The 22,118-nt window shown below is 37.9% G+C and overlaps 1 protein-coding gene across 1 annotated transcript in view; it reads right to left on the bottom strand.

Moving 5' to 3' along the window:
• Positions 1 to 9,589: 9,589 nt before the first annotated feature.
• Positions 9,590 to 22,118, bottom strand: part of WDR36 (WD repeat domain 36) — a 55,523-nt gene continuing 42,994 nt past the window's right edge. The window contains exons 18-23 of the mRNA XM_049769124.1: positions 20,685 to 20,782; positions 20,142 to 20,287; positions 17,341 to 17,460; positions 17,107 to 17,188; positions 11,239 to 11,426; positions 9,590 to 9,787 (exon numbers count right to left, since the gene is read on the bottom strand). Coding sequence (XP_049625081.1) covers positions 9,638 to 9,787; positions 11,239 to 11,426; positions 17,107 to 17,188; positions 17,341 to 17,460; positions 20,142 to 20,287; positions 20,685 to 20,782 — 784 coding nt within the window. The 3' untranslated portion in view covers positions 9,590 to 9,637. The remainder of the gene's footprint in view (positions 9,788 to 11,238; positions 11,427 to 17,106; positions 17,189 to 17,340; positions 17,461 to 20,141; positions 20,288 to 20,684; positions 20,783 to 22,118) is intronic.

The following is a 22,118-nucleotide window of genomic DNA, read 5'->3' as shown; positions in this document are numbered from 1 at the left end:
TGTGGGTAGAGGGGAAACCTAGTGTTGAAAACCCTTCCTGCCCTTTCCTCCGCCCACCACTGTGCCACTAAGTCTGTGTCACTCAGTGAGTCTTCCTGTCAGGCCCTCGGTTAGGCTGCTGCAGTCACTCTATTAGCTCACTGTTCACTCTGCACCCTGGCTGTCGTCAGACTGTTGGCACTCTACTCGCTTACTGCTTTCTCCTCTGTTCATTTCTGAAAGTAGGGAACAATTGCCAGAGCTTTCCAAGTTCACCCACAGTCATGCAAAACTATGTGGGCTGCCTAGATATCATCACACAATTAACCCATGATCATGCTTGAAAGTAGAAGAGTAGGCTCATTGAGATTTTATTTTAGGATTTAAGCATCACTGTTTAATTTAAACAAATAAATGCAATGTTTCCCTGGTAGTGGAATGGATGATAGTCCAAGCACAAAGTAGGACCTCTGCAAATATGTAGTCAACCGGGGAATGAGGATATCTTGACAAACAACAAACAGTGAAAAGAGCAAAGGGGGAGAAATGGAAAAACTAATTTCTGAGGAACCCATGTATCTAGCAATAACTAAAGCTAATTTTTATATTTGGATTGTGAACACCAATATTCTTGAGTTGGACTTTTGTGGCTCACACCCAAACCATTAATAAAAAAGAAATGACCCTAATAAAACTTGGACAAATAAATTTGAAAAAATAAATTAAAATACAATTTAATAATATTGATGTCATAAGAGATGGAAAATTCTATTTAGTAATATCACCCTATAGAAAGACTTCAAACATTCACTTTTATTAGGCCAGGCTTTTATTTAAAAAAAAAAATAAAAGAAAGCTAGAGCAACTTTCCAGTTCTGTTGCATTTGTCCATTTGCTGCTCCATTAACATGCATCTTTAAATCCAAAAAATGATAGATCATCCCATATCTATTCCCTTCCTTCTCACTTCACTCAGTGAAGTGATATACTTAAGTTCCATCCACGTAGTAAAAACTTGCATGAGGTGTGGCACTGGTCTGATGTATATATGAAACCATTGATTTTATTGTAAAATACAGTATCTCAATCAAGACTAAAAACTAAAAATTAAAGAATATGAAATACAGGTCATTCCATGCAGCGGACTATCATGTACCAGTTATCTTAGAAATATTTCTATTATAGGAATAAAATCTTTGAATAAAATTAACTAAATATTATGCCAGTGAAAAGACAGACTTTTCAAAATACGCTATCAAATCACTTGGAAAATTCCAATCTCTGGCTCTATTTTTTTTCACTTTATATTTTAATTACTGAAAACTGAACCTAGGATAAATACTTGGCAAGTATTTTATCACAGAGCTATATCCCCTGTCTTGCTTTAGATTAAACAAACAGTAGCAGCAAAAACAACAAAACACTTTAAGTAGAAAATTAGTAATAATCTAGTATATCAGAAATTTAGAGCACATAATATCATCTATAGCATAACATTAAAAATACTGTCCTGGGGCCGGAGAGATAGCATGGAGGTAAGGCATTTGCCTTGCATGCAGGTCGGTAGTTCGAATCCTGCCATCCCATATGGTCCCCCGAGCCTGACAGGAGTGATTTCTGAGCGCTGCTGGGTGTGACCCGCCCCGCCCCCCCCCAAAATCTTGTCCTACAGTGTCAAGAGCATAAATAGTGTAGTATGTAATGATAGTACAGAGGTGAGTCATATGCACCACCATGTTTTAATCCTTTGAACACATGGCTCCCGAGCATCACAGCTGTGGACAACCCTAGTAGTCCTTAGCACTATCTGTGGGCTGAGAAACACTGAACTCTTGGGCCTTAGTATTGAGCTTAAAGTATATCTGAGTCCTCTGAGTACCACTTGGGAGTACACTACTCCCTGCCCAATAAGAAGGGATCAAATTGTTCTTACCATGACAGAAGTAGCTAAATCTAAAATGTATTAGAAACACATGTATTAACTATAGTAACAAAAATCAAATAACAGCAATACATCTGGGGGCATAGCTCAGTGATAGAGCATTTGACTGCAAATATCAGCAATACATCTTTTGAAACACATTTTTTTATAGAGAAAACTTGCAAAACTAAATCCACAAAAGAATTGATTTAAGAACATGGATTCTTTAAGAGAAATACTAATGTAATTCTAAATTATCCCTATAAATTTGGTACAAAATCAGAGTTTCAGATTGCTGTGCTCATAAATATTTAAGAAATTTTTTGAGGGGCTTGAGTGATAGCATAGCTGTAGGGCGTTTGCATTGTACACAGTCAATCAGGAACAGACCCAGGTTTAATCCCTGGCATCTCATATGGTACCTTGAGTCTTTGCGTTGTACGCAGTCAACCAGGGACAGACCCAGGTCCCTTCCTTCCTTTCATTGGATCATACTTGGTAACTCAGAGGTTACTCCTGGATTTGCACTCAGAAATCCCTCCTGGTAGGCTTGGGAACCACATCGGATGCCAAGGATCCATTCTGGCCTAGCTGCATGCAAGGCAATTGTCCTCTATGATATGGCTCCTGCCCTAGAATTTGACATTTAGCTCAGTAATAACTGATGTCTTACTGAATGAGACTTCAATATATTTTGAATTACTAAAAAATTATAAAAAGTTTTAATATCCAAGAGAGTAGCTCCCTTAATACATATTTCTCTGTATTTATACAAACTTTTGAAGTAAGGCATAATTTATACTCTGGACAAATCAATTCCAGATGAAAATCTAAAAGCATAAATGATAGATCTTATAATATATACTTTACATTCTTTCACAATCATTTTTATTGATAGAATTTACAAAATGTTTAATCTCACTTTCCATGCACACATCATTAGAACAGCAAGCCATCCCTAGAGTATACTTCCCATCACCCAATGTCCCAAAGACCTTCCCAATCTCCCACTCCATTGAAGCTCAGTTTAATAGACAAAATCTTCTAGTTTTAATGACCGAATATATGTTGTTCTCTTACTATGTTTCTTTATATCCACTATACGGGAGAGACCTTTTTCACTTTGTGTGCATGTGTGCCCGTGCGTGCGTGTGTCTGGGGTGATACAGGTAAAGAGAACTAGTCTATTAAAATGTAATATTTTCAAGAACTATATTTTTAGAGGTATATAAATTTAAAGATAATGGACAATTCTGTGCTAACACATTTTAGAGTTAACATAAAATAGGTAAACTTGGCAAATGTAAATTTTACTATGCATGAAGAGAATTAAGAACATTCAAAAGGGAAAATTTGAATAGACATAAAAATACAAAGTGTATTTGCTGCTAAGACAGGGAATAGTGGCTTTATATTAGAAAATATAGATTCTGGGCCGGCGAGGTGGCGCTAGAGGTAAGGTGTCTGCCTTGCAAGCGCTAGCCAAGGAAAGGACCATGGTTCGATCCCCCGGCGTCCCATATGGTCCCCCCAAGCCAGGGGCAATTTCTGAGCACGTAGCCAGGAGGAACCCCTGAGCATCTAACGGGTGTGGCCCGAAAAACCAAAAAAAAAAAAAAAAAAAAAAAGAAAATATAGATTCTGCCTAATTATCTGCATTAATAAAAACATATTGTAATACAATCTTTATAAATGTAAAAAACCTGATCAGATATAAAACATGAGGTATCAATTTTTGAAAATGTATAAATTCCTTGGCAAACTAGGAGTAAACACCTTTCTTAAGACCTTTCTTGTTTTCTTAGTAGAAAACCACCTTAAGCACCATGACCAAGTGACATACTCAGTGCCACATACTGGAAAATCTGCTCCGTAAAGAGTGCAGTTAGAGAAGGGTCTGTTAGGATGATAGATCGCTCTGAACAAGAACTTGGTGCTGAGAGTGGAGAAAGTGAAACACCAGGGACCTTCCATTGACAATAGTGTAGACCAGTGTCAACAGAAGAGGGGGTGAGATAAGCAAATTGCCTGCCCTAGAGATAGCAGTGGTGGGGTGGGAGATGGAGGGAAACGAGACATCATGGCAAAAAGGATGCACTAGCGAAGAAGGATGGAGTACATTGTATGACTGAAACACAAGATTGACAAATTTTGGAACCACAATGCTTAAAGCAATTAATTAAAAAAAATATTGGGACCGGCGTGTTGGCGCCAGAGGTAAGGTGTCTGCCTTGCCAGCGCTAGTCTAGGACGGACCACGGTTCGATCCCCAGGCGTCCCACATGGTCCCCCAAGCCAGGAGCGACTTCTGAGCGAATAGCCAGGAGTAACCCCTGAGCGTCACCAGGTGTGACCCAAAATCCAAAAATAAATAAATAAAGTTCATTTAATGTTTGTCAGAAAACAGACTTCAAGGCATGAATCCCCTACACAGTTGCCTATTCACAAAGCTCTGTATGGTTCCTTCAAATCTGAATGATAATCTAGATGAATATTCTTGGTGATATGTTCATTTGAGTTTTCAGTTTCATTCTCTTCTGGCTCATGGTCTCATTTGATACATCAACTTCATTTTTATGAGCTTTCCTTTGTTTAGGTTTTGTTTAAATCTTGCTGTTAATATATTATCTTTGTTTTTCCTCATTCTGAGCACGTTTTTTTCGAATTTTCCTCATTGAGTCAAGTTTTGCTGGGACCCTTTGGGTCTCTTATTTGGTTGCTTGTATAGCTCAACCCTGGGAAATTCTTAACTCTAATTTCTCTTTTTATTGATCAAATTTGCCTTCCTATTCCTCAGATTTCAATGATTCTTATATTGTACCTCTTGAGCCCATTCCATATTCTCTGGTATGTTGTTCTTCGCCATCTTAGTTTTTAGATTTCCTCAATCTCATATTGGAGCATCTTAATCTTAGCTGTTATTCTGCTGCTCAGAACTTCTAATATATATATATATATATATATATATATTTAAATATCACCTACATGCTCATCATTTCTACTTAGTACAACACAAAGTAGTAAAATTTTCTTTACTATATGTAACATGTATATTCAGCCATAAATTCTTCAGACGGAAAGTTAGAAGTAACTTCTAAATAAGATACTGGGATTAAAAATAGTTGTACAGAATTATTTCAGATGTCTCTACAAGTGAAATGTATTCACATACATTTGTAACTTAAAATTAAAAGAGCAGATACCAACCACATTTATTGCCTTGTAAATGGCCTACCTGCAGTTTCGTGACTAATTTTGGAAGAGATGGCAAGCCAAGAGAATGAGTCATTGGTACATTGGTCTTTTTGCTGAAAACTCTTGAGACTTTCAGAAAGACGGTGGGCAGAGAATTGTCTCAGTTCTACAGATCCTGGAACACATGGTACAAACATGCTGCATATGCAACATTCCAAATTCCACAATATTGACAGACCAGAAGGAATACATTAGATAGGAAAATAGCATAGAAACCACTGAAGTCCAATAAACAAAAACAGCAACAATGCTCATCTAGCTCAGGAAGTCTTCAATTGACTTTAATAACTCAAATTGTGATATAACAATTTTCACTTTCTGTTATTGAACTATTTTTTGATACTTCCACATGTCATTGTTATAACAAGCAATATAAAATTGTGTCTGCCAATGGGTAGGCTTGGGAGATAGGTGAGAAACAGGAAGGACAGTGGTGGAGGGAAATTTACACTGGTGGCGAGGTGCTGGTGTTGAACAATGAATGACTGAAACAATCGTATTATGAACTATTTTACGACAAGAAGTTTAAATAATGTTAGAAGTACGTAAACTAGAGCAGTATGCACAAACAGGTTTGTACTTCTTCCTTCATCACTTCCTTGATGGGATATATACAGGGAAGTTTTTACTGACAAAATACTATTAATAGAATTTCAAATAAAACTATTTCTATCCTCTTAAAAAAGATAATTTATCAAGGTTACTTTCAGTATAGCACTTAATTACAACTTTTACATGGACTGTCATGTCCTTAGAATACAGTTATAGAGTATTGAAGAGTTTTTAAAATTAAATTTTATTTTCTCCCATTCAGTGGGTGGCTCTTGTATCCTAGGTATTATTTCCTTTGAGGTGCAGAAGCTTCTCAGCTTAATATATTCCCATCTGTTTATCTCTGCTTCTACTTGTTTGGAGAGTGCTGTTTCCTCCTTAAAGATGTCTTTAGTCTCAATGTTATGGAGTGTTTTTCCTACATGTTGTTCTATATACCTTATTGTCTCAGGTCTGATATCAAGGTCTTTAATCAATTTGGATTTGACCTTCAGACATGGTGTGAGCTGGGAGGCTGAGTTCACATTTTTGCAAATGGCTAACTAGTTGTGCCTATAGCATTTGTTGACGAGGCTTTCCTTGCTCCATTTTGGATTTCTTGCCCCTTTATCAAAAATTAAATGTATATCTGGGGAACATTCTCTGAATACTCAAGCCTATTCCATTGATCTGAAGATCTGTCTTTATTCCAATACCATGCTGTTTTGATAATTATTGCTTTAGCTATTCGTGGGCGTTTATTGTTCCAAATGAACTTCAGGAGTGTTTGATCCACTTCTTTGAAGGATGTCATGGGTAAATTTAGAGGGATTGCATTAAATCAGTACAATGCTTTGGGGAATATTGCCATTTTAATGATGTTAATCCTGTCAATCCATGAGCAGCGTATGTGTTTCCATTTCTGCATGTCCTCTCTTATTTCTTGAAGAAGGGTTTTGTAGTTTTCTTTATATAGGTCCTTCACGTCTTTAGTTGACTCCAAGATGTTTGTGTTGTGTGACACTAATGTGAATGGGGTTGTTTTTTTAATGTCCATTTCTTCTCTATCATTATTGGTGTATAAGAAGGCCATTGATTTTTGCATGTTTATTTTGCATCCTGCCACTTTGCTATAAGTCTGTTATTTCTAGAAGCTTTTTGGTAATTTTTAGGGATTTCTAAATATAGTATATGTCATCTGCAGTGAGAGCTTAACTTTTGAATAGGAGAAATTATTCACCCAATGCCCATCAGATAAGGGGTTAATATCCAAAATATATAAGGCACTGACAGAATTTTACAAGAAAAAGACATCTAATCCCATTAAAAAATGGGGAGAAATAAACAATTTGTCAAAGAAGAATAAGAACAGGCAATGCTGGTGGGTATGTGGAGAGAGAGGAATTCCTACTCACTACTGGTGGGAATGCCATCTAGTCCAGACCTTATGGAAAATATGGAGATTCCTCCAAAAACTGGAAATTGAGCTCCCATATGATTCAGCTATACCCCACAAAAATACAATTCAAAGATCCCTTCCTTACACCCATATTTACTGCAGCGCTATTTACAATAGCCAGACTCTGGAAATAACCAAGATGCCCTTCATTGTGTATATGGTACAATATAATATTATGCAGCCGTAAGGAGATGAAGTCGTGAAATTTTCCTATATGTGGATGTGCATAGAATCTATTATGCTGAGTGAAATAAGTCAGAGGGAAAGAAATAGATGTAGGGGGCCAGAGAGATGGAGGTAGGGCATTTGCCTTGCATGCAGAAGGATGGCGGTTCGAATCCCAGCATCCCATAGGGTCCCCCGAGCCTGCCAGGAGCAATTTCTGAGTATAGAGCCAGGAGTAACCGCTGAGCGCTGTTGGGTGTGACCCAAAAACCAAAAAAAAAAAAAAAAAGATATAGATGCAGAATAGTCTCACCCATTTATGGGTTTTAATAAAGTAAAGACATTATTGTAATAATTCCAGAGACAATAGAGGGAAGGCTGAAAGGACAGGGTCCACAATATGAAGCTCACCACAAAGTGTGGTGAATGCTGTTAGGGAAACAACTAGCATGATAAAGTTAATGAGAGAAGTACAATACCAGCCTCAAATACAGGCAGGGGAGGGGGAGGAGGGAGATCGGGGCATCGGTGGTGGGAATTTTGCATTGGTGAAGGGAGGTGTTCTGTTTATGACTGAAACCCAACTACAATCATGCTTGTAATTATGGTGCTTAAATAAATATTTTATAATAAAAAATTAAAATTTAAGTTGTACTATTTCAGTAAACTCATTCTTATATATTGAAAGAAAAACAAAATCCAGTGTCCTTATTTTTACGGGGCATCTCTTACCTTAAACCACTAATCAAAAACACTTCTGGCTGAACTAGGCCGGTGTCTTTGAAGTTCACATTGGTCACAGTTAAAACTGAGCATCCTACATGTGCAAAGTGCAACCCTGCCAACTGGTATGGAACCTGGTGATTTTTGGCTGCACTTTAAATATGCAGTGTAAAGAACAAAAAATATGTGATAAAGCAGGCACACAACTGAAAAAGATGTGCAAGTGCACAGAGAAGAATGCTCAATACCTAGAAGAATGTGAGCGCCAGAGTAATCACCATATCCCTAATCAGTGTGCCTCCTAGTGTGACTGCTGATGAGAAAGCACCACTACACCATGGTACCATGAGGTACAACTCTCAGCAAGCACCAGAGGCAGACAGGTGTGCCATCACAGCTCACTACAGATTGTACCAACCACAGGGATAACATTTTTTAAAAAAAATTTAAGCTCCCAAAACTTAATAAGCCTCAAAGAGACTGGACAGTACAGAGGATAAAAGATCAATCCTTGGCACCCCATATGACTGTTGGCCCACTTGGAATGATCCAGTCCAGAGTAAAGAGTAGGATGAGTACTTCAGGTATGGTCTAGCGAACAAAGCTGCTATCCTCAAAGACCCCTTCAAGGTCTAATGTTTCATATCAAGTCCCTGTGAGGGCAGTTGTATTGGGGAGGTTTTTTAAAACCTCATTCCAACAAGAATGGTATTTATGCTTACATATGAATGACATAACTTTTGAATGTGTATACTAAAAGTTTTAGGGAATTCCATCTAGAAATGCTTATTTTTAATTTGCATATTGAAATTTTAAAGAATGAAAAGAAAAAGAAATGAGAAACTCCCAGTTTGTAAATTTTGCTAGGTATGAGAAAAAGTAATTAAAGGTTTCTAGTTAAATAATAATGTTGTCAGCAAGGATGAAATTCCTTTGGCAGCACCTTGAGCATATTTGGGAATTTCCCTCGCCTATATTAGGATTTAACTGTGTTATAGCAGGCTGCCTTATAAAAGTGTCTCTGGCATTCTTGCGTAAGAATGAGACAGACAGAGCAAGTGAGCAAATGATAAAGAGCGCAAGAGAGAGAAGAGGAAGAGAACGGAGGCTATGTCAGAAAACTCAGAGCTGTCACTCTAACCCAAGTTCATATCCACATCTGTGCTGTACACAGGACATTCACATAACCAAAGTCTGCATATTTTCATTAGAGGCAGGAGGGAGAAAGAAAACATAACTGTGTGCTACACAACATGGAGATGCTTTTCCTAACAATAAATCATTTTAGTTTTAACTTAAATTCAGTGATATATTTGATAATTTTTATTGTGATAAATTCAAAGTATTTAGATCTTTTCCCTTAAGTAGACAATATTCAAATAACATAAGCTGGTGATCACAATTTCTAATAAGTCAAAGGTACTCAGAAAATATGATTTAAGAAGTTTAACTCTTTAAGAGCATTTAAAAAAAAGATTCAGCGTCAGAGAATTATCAGTTAGTAGAACTACCAATTATTTTCTTTTCACATAAAAATACTGAAAAATATATATGAATTAAACTGGAACATTTTAATATAAAATTTTATTCACTTAAATTAATTTTTATAATAAAGCACTTTTTATGTAATTTAAAACACACATGCTTTGATTGAAAAGTGACTGTAAATGGATCCAATTTTCTTCCACCTGTGCTGATAGTCTTTTCATTTCTTCTAGGAGTAATGGCTCTGAAGGAAGCACTTTAAGGTGTAACTAAAAAGAAAAAATATGTAATAACTGTATAAGTAGAATTACACTGACAATCTAGGAAAACCTGTATATTCCGAGTTCAAATATCTCCCAAGGGAACTACAAGAGATAACCGACTTCTCTCCTTCGATGCTGATCTAGAACCATCTCTCTGAGACCAACTGAGTTCTGGTATATATGACTCTTGTGGAATTGCTCTCCTCTACTTCATGGCAGGCCTGGCTTACACAGAGAAAAGACCCTGCTTCCTCTAACACTGCATCTTTGTGTTCATTATTTTTTCTTGTAACCCACTGTAATCAATAGCATTAAGGTCCTTTATTTTGTTTTCTGAACATTTAAGTAAATTTACAGAGATCAGAGGTGCAGGGGTAAGGCTCTTGCTTTTGTGGTCAACCTGGCTTTCGTTCCCAGCACTCACATTTGGAACCCAAGCATAGACAGGAGCGAACCCTGAGTGCTGCTGGTTGTGACCCACAAAACAAAACAAATTGAGCAAGAAAAACTGCATTTATATTTTGGAACTAACTCATAAATACGAGAAAAGATAGAAAACAACTTGTGACATTTTGGCTTTTTTCGCCCTACACTGAATAATCAACTTTCCAAATTTTGTTTTGTTTTGTTTTGGGGCCACACCTGCTGGTGATCAGGGGCTACTCCTGGCTCTGCGCTTAGCAATCGAACATAACAGGCTCAGGAGTCCAAGAGATGCCTGGGATCAAACCCAGGTTGACTGTGTGCAAAGCAAATGCCCTCCCTGCTGTGCTATCTCTCTGGCCCCGTACAAATTATTTTGTTTTGTTTCTGGCATACTTCTGGCTCTGTGCACCGTGTTCAGCAATGTAGAGGGCCAAGAATTATCCCTGCTGTACTAGCTCTCTGATCTTAGAGACTATTTTAAAAGAATATGAGTAAGTGAAAATTTGAGTTACTCAATCAGTGCTTGGGGAACCACAGCTAATAATCTAATCTACTGAAAGACAGCACTTCCATTATATTCACCATCAAATTAACCATTCTTGCTAAAGTGCTTACAACTCTCAACCAGAACAAAGGCAAATTTCTGTAGTAGAGCAAAAACAAATGAAATAAACAAACTTGACCTTTTCTTCATGATGATAGAGAAAGTAAAAGAATACATGATATTCTGTATCAAATCAAAAGCAGTCTAAGCTGTATTTTTTATAAAAGTCAAAGACTACAAACCTAAGCTCTGCTTGCTTCTGCCTAATATGGTAGTCATTAGGCACAAGATGAACACAAACATCATGTTTATAAAATTAAAAATTAGGCTGGTCAGACACATAAATTGTATTTCAAGTTCTTGGCTCATACACAAATAGCATCATGTTGGATAAAGGAGATATGAACATTGCCATGTGTACCGAAATTTTGTTACTTTCCACTAGAAATTCAAGAGAAAGAAAAAAGTCTTACTAAATTAGACTTACCTTTAGGAACAACGCAAGGTATGCCTGGGCTAACTCAAAATCTCGCTTTCTGTCCAGCACCAGCCCAATCATTCTCAAGAAGCCTTGCATGGCTGCTACAGACCCACCGCAGTCAGGACTCAGGCCTCGCAGCTCCATTTCGATTCCTGATGGGCCCAATTCTTTCAAAAGGTTAAGAGCAGCTTCATCTGTGTTAAGGTTTAAAAAGAATAGTTCTTGTTTACAATCCCTTCTCTAAGAAACCCCCAGCTTTCATTTCCTATGCATTTTTTGTTTGTATGTTTTGGGACCACAACTGGAGGTTCATGAACATTCCTGGTGGTGTGAGGGGTGGAGAGAGGACATATGCTGTGCCAGAGATGATGACAGAAAAGGAAGTGAAATGTGAATCTGAGAATCCAAAGAAAAAACCAAAATGCATCAAAACCAGACCGAACATAGAAATTGGTGTGGGGTCACTGAGGAGGTTCCCCAGGTAGCCAACAACCATCTCTGCTGTGCAGTAAGCAAGTAAGTCTTAGTAAAGGAGGGAGGGGAAAAGGGGGCAAGCTGAAAAACCTGTGCTCAAAAAAGGCCAGTGCCAAAAGCTACAAAAGAAACCATCAGCAGCTCCTCGGAGTGAGCAGGGAGTTCTGATGCCTTCCACAGCAGAGGGCTGGAGTGTACACATCCTGTCAAAAGAAGGCATGGGTGCAACTTTGGCCTTTAGTGAAATCAAACTAGTCTAATTCTCAGGCCACAGCTGACCAACTGCAGGCAGCAAACAAAGATCTTAGAGCCAGAGATTATGAAAGCAGGCAACAAATTTAACATTGCCAGTTATGCATAATTCACCCCTGTCTGAGTAACTGAAATTTTATCATACTCCAGGCCTGTTCAAACCCAGGGTTGCAGCATAGGACACTTCCCAGGGTGCTGGAACCTGACACTATAGGACTGCAGGCTCTGGTAAATGCAAACCCATTGAGATGTACCAGGTCTGCTGGGAATTATGGCGACTGTCTGCCGCCAAACTTGTGAGATGTTGATAGCAATAGTCCAAGTTAGATACTGGTGACAGAACTTGGGGATATAATGTTAATCATTAGGGAAACATCTGACACAATAAGCCTGTGACTGCGATTCCCAGCAATGGTCCAGAGCAGCAAACTTAGCAAATAGGTTTTCTGGGTGGAATTAGTTGGATGAAACTAGAATGTCATCCAGGCATGTGCAAAGGCAGACACCTTCTGCCTCTAGTATCCCCTATAATGAATAAGCAGACAAATGAGGCTGCATTAACAAATGGAAGAGTTCAGGGAAGGTCCAAGGCAAGCAAGAGCTCTACACACTCCCCTGAAGAACTCTCTAATCCTTCGCCCACACACTTTGAAGAACTCTTTACATTGCCCTTAGGAGAGCTCTACACTCCCCCCTGAAGAGTTCTCTACATGTCCCCCATTTGAAGAACTCTACATTCTCTTGAGGAGCTCTACACTCCCATCTGAAGAGCTCTACATTCCCTGATGGAAGAGATTTCTATGCTCTCCAATAAAGACTTCAAAGTGACAGTAACAAAGGTGTTCACACAACTGAAGAACCAGTAGAGGAAAGCTCAAGCAATGGAGAGCAAGTGTGGAGCACCTTCAGTAAAAAATCACTGACCTGAAGAGTAAAGTAGAAGAAATAAAAATACAATGGATGAGCTAAGCCTGAGTGGAAGAAAGCTGAAAACTAAATCAGTGTGCTTGAGAACAGGTACGAGATGAAACCATCAACAGAAAACACAAAGCGAAAAAAAAAAGAGTATAAAACAAGATCTACTGAAAAAAATTCAAGGAGAAGTAACATGCAACATAAAGAGAAGAAAATAAAGATTTTTTTTTTGTTATTTTTTATTTTAGGGCAACATTTGTGTGTTCAGATGCTATTCTCACCTCTTGTCAAACTCTGGCCACCAATAAGTAAAGCATGAATCATCAATTATTATCTCTTTAGCCTCAAGGAGAAATTATTAATGAGACAATTACCAAGACTTTTCTCAATCTGAGTATTGACTCATATACCCAGATGAAGAAAACAGAGTTTCAGACAAAATAAATGCAAAAAAGGAGAGAATTCGTGTGTGCGCACGCATGCATGCACGTTATATCATTCCCCATGTAAACAGACCAGGAGACTTAGGAAGGCACCAAGTTTAAAAAGGCCCAAACTACTTGAGGGAGGGTTTTTCAAAAGCTGTCTTTAACTGCAGAAACTTTTCCAAGTTGCCTGTACTCGCAGAGAGGGTACATGAAAAATAGCAACTGTGGGGCCGGTGAGGTGGCGGTAGAAGTAAGGTGTCTGCCTTGCAAGCGCTAGCCAAGGAAGGACCGCTGTTCGATCCCCCGGAGTCCCATATGGTCCCCCCAAGCCAGGGGCAATTTCTGAGCACTTAGCCAGGAGTAACCCCTGAGCATCAAACGGGTGTGCCCCCCCCCAAAGAAAAGAAAAGAAAAGAAAAGAAAAGAAAAGAAAAATATCAACTGTAAGAAAGGATGTTTGGAAAGTAACTTGGCCTTGAAAAATCTTGCTTGCCTGTCCATGAGGTATTCAGAAAAAAAGGGGATGTAGCATATAAATTAATTGAGACATAGCTTCAGCTAACATTTTAAAAATTACTCCGATTTGCCATTTGTGTGGATTCAAATATTCTTTATCTAGTTTAACAGAATAATTATTACTCACTTTTCTTAGAGCCTCTCTTAAAAATTACTGATTTATAAACACACCTTTTAGGAACATTTGTGTAGATTCAAGTACTCTCTCGTCTTACAGAATAATTACTCCCTCTCAAAATGTTTTTAGTTTTGCTGTTAGTCTATGTGCAGTCATATCAAATCAAGGGTTAATATTTCAAGCCCCAGTTCAGAATGCATAAACTGGAATAAGACCAAAGTAGTATTAGTCACTGGGAACAGACCTTGCTGACTAGGGATCTCAGATAGCAAACAGAGGCTTCAGGAGTGAAACTGCTCTGAGTGAGAATTATGCCATGAACAATTTGCCCCTGTGGCTTTTTGGTAAATTACTTTTGTCTGAAAATTATGACTTGTCAAGAAATTGAGTGTAACCTATTCCACCTTTTGCTCTGAATAAATAGAACAGAGCTTGAACCCAACTTGACTTTATGGCCTGTCCCTACAGCCAACTCTGCATCTACCTTTCAAGGGACCCCACAAGATTTCTTAGAGTCAGGACTAATCAGTCCGTGACAGGTGTGGGAAGTTCCACTGACTACATTCAAGACGACTCCTGCTTCTAGCTCTGTACCTATGATTCATTCCTGTTAGGCTCAGGGAACCATAAGGGATGATGGGTAAAAAATTAGGTGCAAGGCAAAACACCCTACCTGTTGTACTATATAGCTTCAGGCCGAATATAGATACTTCTGTTAGATATAAGCACAAAGCAAAAACTTATAGTTGTAAGTAAGACTACATATACATTCAAATAAGAAGCACACTCAATATTCACATAAAAATTAAATGCTAATATGGCCAGAGGATAGTACAGCAGGAGGGCATTTGCCCTGAATGTGGCCAAGCTAGGTTTCATTCCCACCATACATGCCAGGTGTATCTTCTGAGTGCAGATCCAGGAATAACTCCTGAGTATTGCTGGTGTGGCCCCAAAACCAAAACCAAAACAAAAAAAGCAAGTAGTAGTAAATTCATTTATTTCAATGGTCCAGACTCACCAATCTAAGGGCAGAGAGTGGCCAGATGCATCAGAAAAACAATCCCAACTTTTTTGCTTACAAAAGACATATCTGAACTACCATGAAAAACAAAGGCTCAGAGTAAAAGGTTGGAAATCAATTTATAGGCAAAGGCAGTCTGAAAAATCAACCCAAGTTGGCCATGTGCAAAGCAAGCACCCTACCCTCTCTCCTACCCCTTTGGCCATAGGATGGCCATATTTCTATGAGAAACAAAGGATCAAACAAAAGAGAAATGTTGCAAAAGATTATATATTATCTAATTATTAAGGGCTAACTATATATAGTTATATGCATATATATGTAATATTTATATAACACTATATATCTATTAAGGAATACACAAAAGTTTAATTCTCATTAACATCAATTTATGCACCAGATGAAGGTGTATCAGACTATATAAAGCACCACTAACAGATCTAAAAACAATACGAACATAAATACAATAGGAATATGAGATTTAAATATATAACCCCTCCTGTTCAGGTGATCAACCCAAACCCCCCGAAAAATAAGGAAATATTAGTCTTAAGGAAAAATCAAAGATCCCTACTGAACAGCATACATATGACAAAGAGCTAATATTGAAAATATGATGTAAAAAAAAAAGAAAATATGATGTACGTACATCATACATACAACAAAGAGCTAATATTAAAAATATATAAAGCACTCATTAAAATAAGTGTACAGGTGGCCAACAGGAATATTACAGAGTTCAGAATCAATGACAATTAGGAAAATGTAAAACAACATCAGTAAGAAGGGCCTATTATTAAAAAGGATGGAAAAAATGGTCAACGTGGACTTGGTGAAAAGGAACTCCCATTCACTTTTGGTGTGACTATAAAAAAGTCAAGCTGGGGCTGCGAGATATGTAGATTGATAAGGACCCAGATAGTGGGGGAGGCACATTGGTGGTCAGTGTGGTGTAGTAATAGGCCTAAAGCATGGGTAGTACAGTGATGTGATCGTAATACCTCCAGAAAGCAAAATTAGATGTCACTATAAAAGCTATATATACATAAAAGTTTATTCTTACCCGCACAATATTTCTTTTCTTTCCCCCGAGTAAGCAATATTGTTTCATGTATATCCTACATATTCTATACACTTACAGTATCTTGTTTGGGGGCCACACTAGTCAGTGCTCAGGGGTTACTCCTGACTCTGCATTCAGAAATTAATCCTAGCAGAGAGACTGACCATATCGGATGCTGTGGATCAAAGTCGGGTAAGTTGTGTGCAAGACAAACAACCTACCTGCTCGCTATCTTTAATACCTACCTATCACTCTGGCCCCATTTACAGTATTTTAAAGAGACATTTGATATTATAAAGGCAATGGCTATTCTTTTTCTTTTCTTTTCTTTTCTTTTCTTTTCCTTTCTTTTCTTTTCTGGGGAGTGGCGTTAATGTCTCCCAAGGCCCAAGGATTCAGTACTTCCCAGGACGATGGTGTTGGGGAATAACCAAGGGCAGACACTTCTACTCACAGGGCTTCATACAATTGGTGATGTTTAGGGGAGCATATAGTGATCCAAGCCAGGGTGGGCGACATGCAAAGCATGCACCTTAATCCCTATCCTATCTTTCCAGCCCCAATACCAGCGTTTAAGGTTTTTAAAACAGAAGACCACACCAAGTCATTAGTCATAAATTTCACATCAGTATATAATAAACATCATTATACAGTAAGTGCTTTTCTTCTTTGTCTCCTACAAAACTGCTAACAAATATGATTCTTTTATCAACATTAGCTATCATTTATATCTTTCGAAATCCAAATTAGTAACTCAAAACATTGGGATAATTTTTTGCCTAAGGCAAGTCTCTATTAAAAACAGCATTGAATGAAAGGGAAAAAAAAAACCCACTTACTGCAAAAATAAAAACCAAAAAAAACAAGCAATTAACAAAAAGAATAATTTTTTCCACAAAGAAAAAGTACTACAGCAGTCTATCAATACCGTAAGTTTAGTGCATAATTTTTAAATTACAACATATAAGCTAAAAAAGACCTATTTGAGACTAAAACCAAAATGTATATCCTTTAAGAAGATAACTTAATATTTTGATTTTCTCTCACAAAACAAGATTGTTCAAATATTTTATAATTAACTTACATTCATTATTTTCTATTGCTTCTTCAAGTTTCAAGCAGAAATCTGATTTCTGAGCCAAAATTCCAAGGTTTACCACTTTAGACTTAAACAAAACAAATACATATTATTAAAAGAACAAAAACATAATTAAAGTGTTAGTTCTCTATCTGCACAACAAAGACAAGTAAGTAACTGCAACTGTATAACAAAAACCACATATTCCATATACTCAGGATGTTCTGATGTGTTTTTTACCTGTTGGGGATCATTGTTTTGCTCGGGTGCAGCATATCTGGGTACAAGGCCGGGAACAGTTGGAATGAAAAATGGCGCTGATTTGGGAACTTTGGGAGGTTCCTTTGGCTTATTCTTTTTCTAATTAACAGAAAATAAAAAGGGGAGAAAAAATAATAAGCACATATCTTGTTAATAATAAGCAAATATAAGTTTCTAGTACTTAAATCAAAACCATTTTTTAAAACAATGTACAACAAATTAAAAGCAATAAAACACTTTCTGATTAAAATATTAAAATGCAATTCTACCTGCTCAATAGCACAAATGTCTTCAAACTAGTCTTTCGAGTGCCTTGTTTTAAGGCAAAAGGAACCTACCATAGTATAAGAGATGCTATTAGACAAGCAAATATAGGGGCAGAGAGATAGCTCTCCAAGCTGAAATGCAGACTTTGCATCATCAGCCTGGGTTTGAATCCTGGTACCACCAGGATTAGGAGTACTGTGAGAGCAACCACCGATCACATAGCTGGGGCAGAGACTGAGTATCACCAGCAAGGCCCAAACACAGAAAAAAAAAAAGAAAGAAAAAGAAAGTAATTGTCAACTTCCTTTTTATCTAGACGCTTTATTCCTCCTAATAAACTAGAAAGCAAAATTTACTTAAATGCTCATTTTCTTCCAAAGAAATCTGGAGATAGAGGAAAAATAAATCACAAATAATTTTTTTGTGACTTGTGATCCAAATTCTTCTCTTTTGTTGAATTCATTTTTCTTTTCTGAGGGGTGAAGTGGGAGTGACTAGCTACCATGCTCAGCGGTTACTCCTGGCTCTTCACTCTTCCTGGCAGTGTACAGGGGACCGTATGGGATGCCAGAAATTGAACCTGGGTTGACCACACACAAGGCAGATGTCCTACTGCTTTGCTAGAGCTTTGGACCCCTTCCCTTCAAGTTTGCCTCCCTCCCTTCTCCTTTTATAGGTCACACCCAACAGCATTCAGAAATCACTCCTTCTGGCAGGTTCAGGGGACCATATGGGATGTCAGGGATTGAACCAAATTGGCCAACCATTGACACACTTATTTGTATGATTACATTGCAAGGCATCAACTATTATAGAAGCAACTGATCAAAGAGTCTTTGTAAACTCTGTCTAATAAAGGACTTTTACAACTACTCTTCATTTCTGTTTTTAGGAGCTCTGTTACTCTTTAAGATCACTGTGAACATCAGGGATAGTTGTAATGTTACTGGAGTAGGGAAGGGGGTGTGTGGGGGGGAGAGCACAGCAAGGAAAAGTTATTATCTGCAAGCAGTTACAGTATAAACAAAAGCCCTTCTTTAGAAGAGTAGAAACTGTATAACAAATCACTTAAAATAAAAGAGAACGGAGAAGTTATTCTTTTAACTATTCTTGAGTTTGAAAGGGGGTATTCAAGATAAAGAGTTAGGTAGGAACAGAGGATCAAGTAAAATGCTGGCTCTGCAAAATGCTGACCTTGATTTGGTTGCCAGCACTAAATAGCCCCTAGTACAATGGACAGCAACCATGGAACAGTGGCCCCAAGGCACTGTTTGGGAGTGGCTCTGCCCCCAACACACACACAGTTTTGGAGGAGCTTAAAGGGGTCTGAAAATAGAATCAGAAATAGAAAAGTTATCAAAGGACAAATATAAAAGTTTTAACTTTACTTCAGTATGGAATAAAAATATTAGAGATTTCAGCACATTTTCCTCAGAAAGATCATTCACCTGAGTTTCTAATTAAGATTCTGTGCAGTAGCCCATAGTCCCCTGCAATTTCTGAGCCCTTAGCCAGGAGTAACCCCTGAGCATCAAACGGGTGTGGCCCGAAAAACCAAAAAAAAAAAAAAAAGATTCTGTGCAGAGTAAACAGTACCTACTATGAGCAGACAGACTACCTGGAAAAGCTCAGCTCAATGAACTGATTTTACTAATATTAATACTCCTAAGTTTGTACTTTTAAATGCATCTCATAGAGCAATTTCTTATGTGACAGATGGGACCTGACAGGAAATATTTCAGTTATGCTAATAGACAATATTCTTTATACAGATGCCACCTAATCTCCCAAAAAGAGAAAGCAAAAGCAAAAGGCAGCACTTTTCTTTCCTTATCTGATGTTAAACTATTATTTAAAAAAATATCAGTGCTTAAGACTTGTTTTTATATTAGTCACAATGACTCAATAAATACATTAAACCTAGTGAATGTGATATTGAGATAGATGAGAGTGATAATAAAAAAGTGAAGTGAATGTCCTCTAGCCCAAATGCCTAACAATAGAAACAGAAAGCTAATTCATTAGGTTGAACTAAAAAACATCCTGTATCTAGGGATCAAAAAGACAGTATAAGAGTGGAACCCCCCCACCCCCCGCTTGATCCCCAAGCACCATAAGGTGTAGTCCCTGAATGCTCCTGAGCACTCCTGGCATACTCGGGTAGGTGGCACACTGGATTGTGGCCAGCTGGACAAGAACTGCTGGAGGGGCCCTCGAGCCCTGAATTCCTCCTGGGAGGCTTCATTGAAAACCCAGTACTAAAAACTTAATTTCCTAGAATCTTGTACTTAAGACTGTGCTACTGTTTTACCCAAGGGTTTACTGCTGAGTGTTCAGGTGACTACAAAAACACAAAGGTTGGCAGTGCGATAACCAAGTACAAGTATTTCTTCTTACTACCAGGGCAAGCACTGTCCTCTCTGAAGCCCACAAAACCAACAATACCCTCGCTGCTAAACCTAAAGCTCAACGATGAGTTTCTAAGATTAGTGTGAAGAATATCACAGCATTACCTTAATAACATCAAGATTAAGAAGGTTTTTCCACCGTGACTCTGGGAGGCTGGACAGAGTCATCAACTGGTCGTTCAACTGCTCCGGGGAGTCATACGCAATCATCTCATCACTTGCTTCTGTGGTCTCCTTCCACAGTTCTACGTCTTAAGCAGATGCAAGATGAATAAATGCAAAATGAGATCTTTAGCATATTAAAAGCGATTCAATTTATTTCATTCTAGTCTCAAATGTTAATGTTCAATACTTAGTATATGCCCACAATCTCCTGTGTTTTCCCCAGTCCCTTTCTTTTATTCATTTTCTTATGTGAGTCACAACTAAATAGCCAGATCCAAAATGCCTCTCCCCTGGAATACTACCCAGTATTACTACTACTTTGTTTCAAAATATTTCAAAACAAAACATTTGTTTCAAAATGACTTCATTTCAAAATATTTTCTATCTTTAAACAACTCTGACTGAATGCATTAAACTGTGCCTTCAGTAACAATGTTCAGTTCATGATATTCCACTTCAAAAATCTTACTATTTTGTGATTACCTTGAGTTTGACAGGTACCAGGAAGCATCACCACTGATGGAACATAATCTGTAGGAAGTGGCCTTAACGAAACAACTGAATACAGGGAAATATTGGACCTGAAAAATAAAATAATTAACGAGATTTAGAGACTTATGGACTTGATGTTTTTCAGAAATAATTCAATTATTAGCAATATTATTATGATCCTTAGCGGCTACTAATTTCAAACATACAGAGAAAGGATCTTGAAAAAAATACTACTCATTTAGAAACATAATCTCATATCATACATTTATAAGAAAAAAAAAAACATGCATCAGCTGTATTAATGGCGTATTCTTGGTATAGTAAAGAATGTTTATTGGGGAGGTGCATTGTATATAGGTAGTATTTATAATTACCATTTAAAGCAGGGGTCTCAAACTCAATGTACCTGGGGGCCGCAGGAGGCAAAGTCAGGGTGAAGCAGGGCCGCATACGGGATTTCACCAAAAAAAAAAAAAAAAAAAAAAAGGAAAAAAAGGGACAGAGGGCAGGAGCAGCGGAAATGACGTCTGCACTAGGTGCAAAGTATTCGCGATTATTCGCTAGCCGAATATTCACAATAAAAAAAAAATCGCATTAAACATTTGCATACCCCGAACTGAACTGATCGGGGTATGCGAATGTATAATGCGATTTTTATTGCAATTATTCGGTAAGTGAATAATCGTAAATACTGCGATATTCGAAGGCTGGCTGCGGGCCACAAAATGTTGTATGGAGGGCTACAAACGGCCCGCGGGTCGCGAGTTTGAGACCCCTGATTTAAACGGTTTTTTTGATTGTTGGAAAAAAAACTAAGGGAAGAATGGATTTGGAGAGCTCCATCAGAGAGAGCACAAAAGCTAAACAGATGCTAAAGCTGCTAACAGCTGCATTCCTTTTTCTACAATGACCTGGGAGGTAATCCTACTTGGCCCTGCACTTACATAGCCTTGGTGACTAATCAAGACATCTTGATTGTGCATTGTAGATCTACATCAAGATTGTAGATACAATCAGGAATAAGAATGGAGATTCCCATGCTCTAAATAGAATGAACAACAGTACACTATAGTCTCTGGTTGATGAAGACCCATGGTTCTTCTCCAGGGCTTGCTGTTCTATGAATGATGGTGGCCAGCATTATTTCCATTCTATACTCAATTTACTTTTACATTTTCAAATATAAATTCAGGGGCTGGAGAGATAGCATGGAGGTAAGGCATTTGCCTTTCATGCAGTCATGCAGAAGGACGGTGGTTCGAATCCCAGCATCCCATATGGTTCCTTGTGCTCGCCAGGGAGGATTTCTGATCATAGAGCTAAGAATAACCCCTGAGCGCTGCCAGATGTGACACCCCCCCCCCAAAAAAATATATATATATATGTACAAATTAAACACCTTACAAATGAAAATCAAGTTTCTCT

The sequence above is a fragment of the Suncus etruscus genome, chromosome 2 (assembly GCF_024139225.1).
Source record: "Suncus etruscus isolate mSunEtr1 chromosome 2, mSunEtr1.pri.cur, whole genome shotgun sequence".
Classification (NCBI taxonomy): domain Eukaryota; kingdom Metazoa; phylum Chordata; class Mammalia; order Eulipotyphla; family Soricidae; genus Suncus; species Suncus etruscus.
Note: the sequence above shows the minus strand (reverse complement) of the source record. Positions and strands in the feature narration are given on the sequence as shown.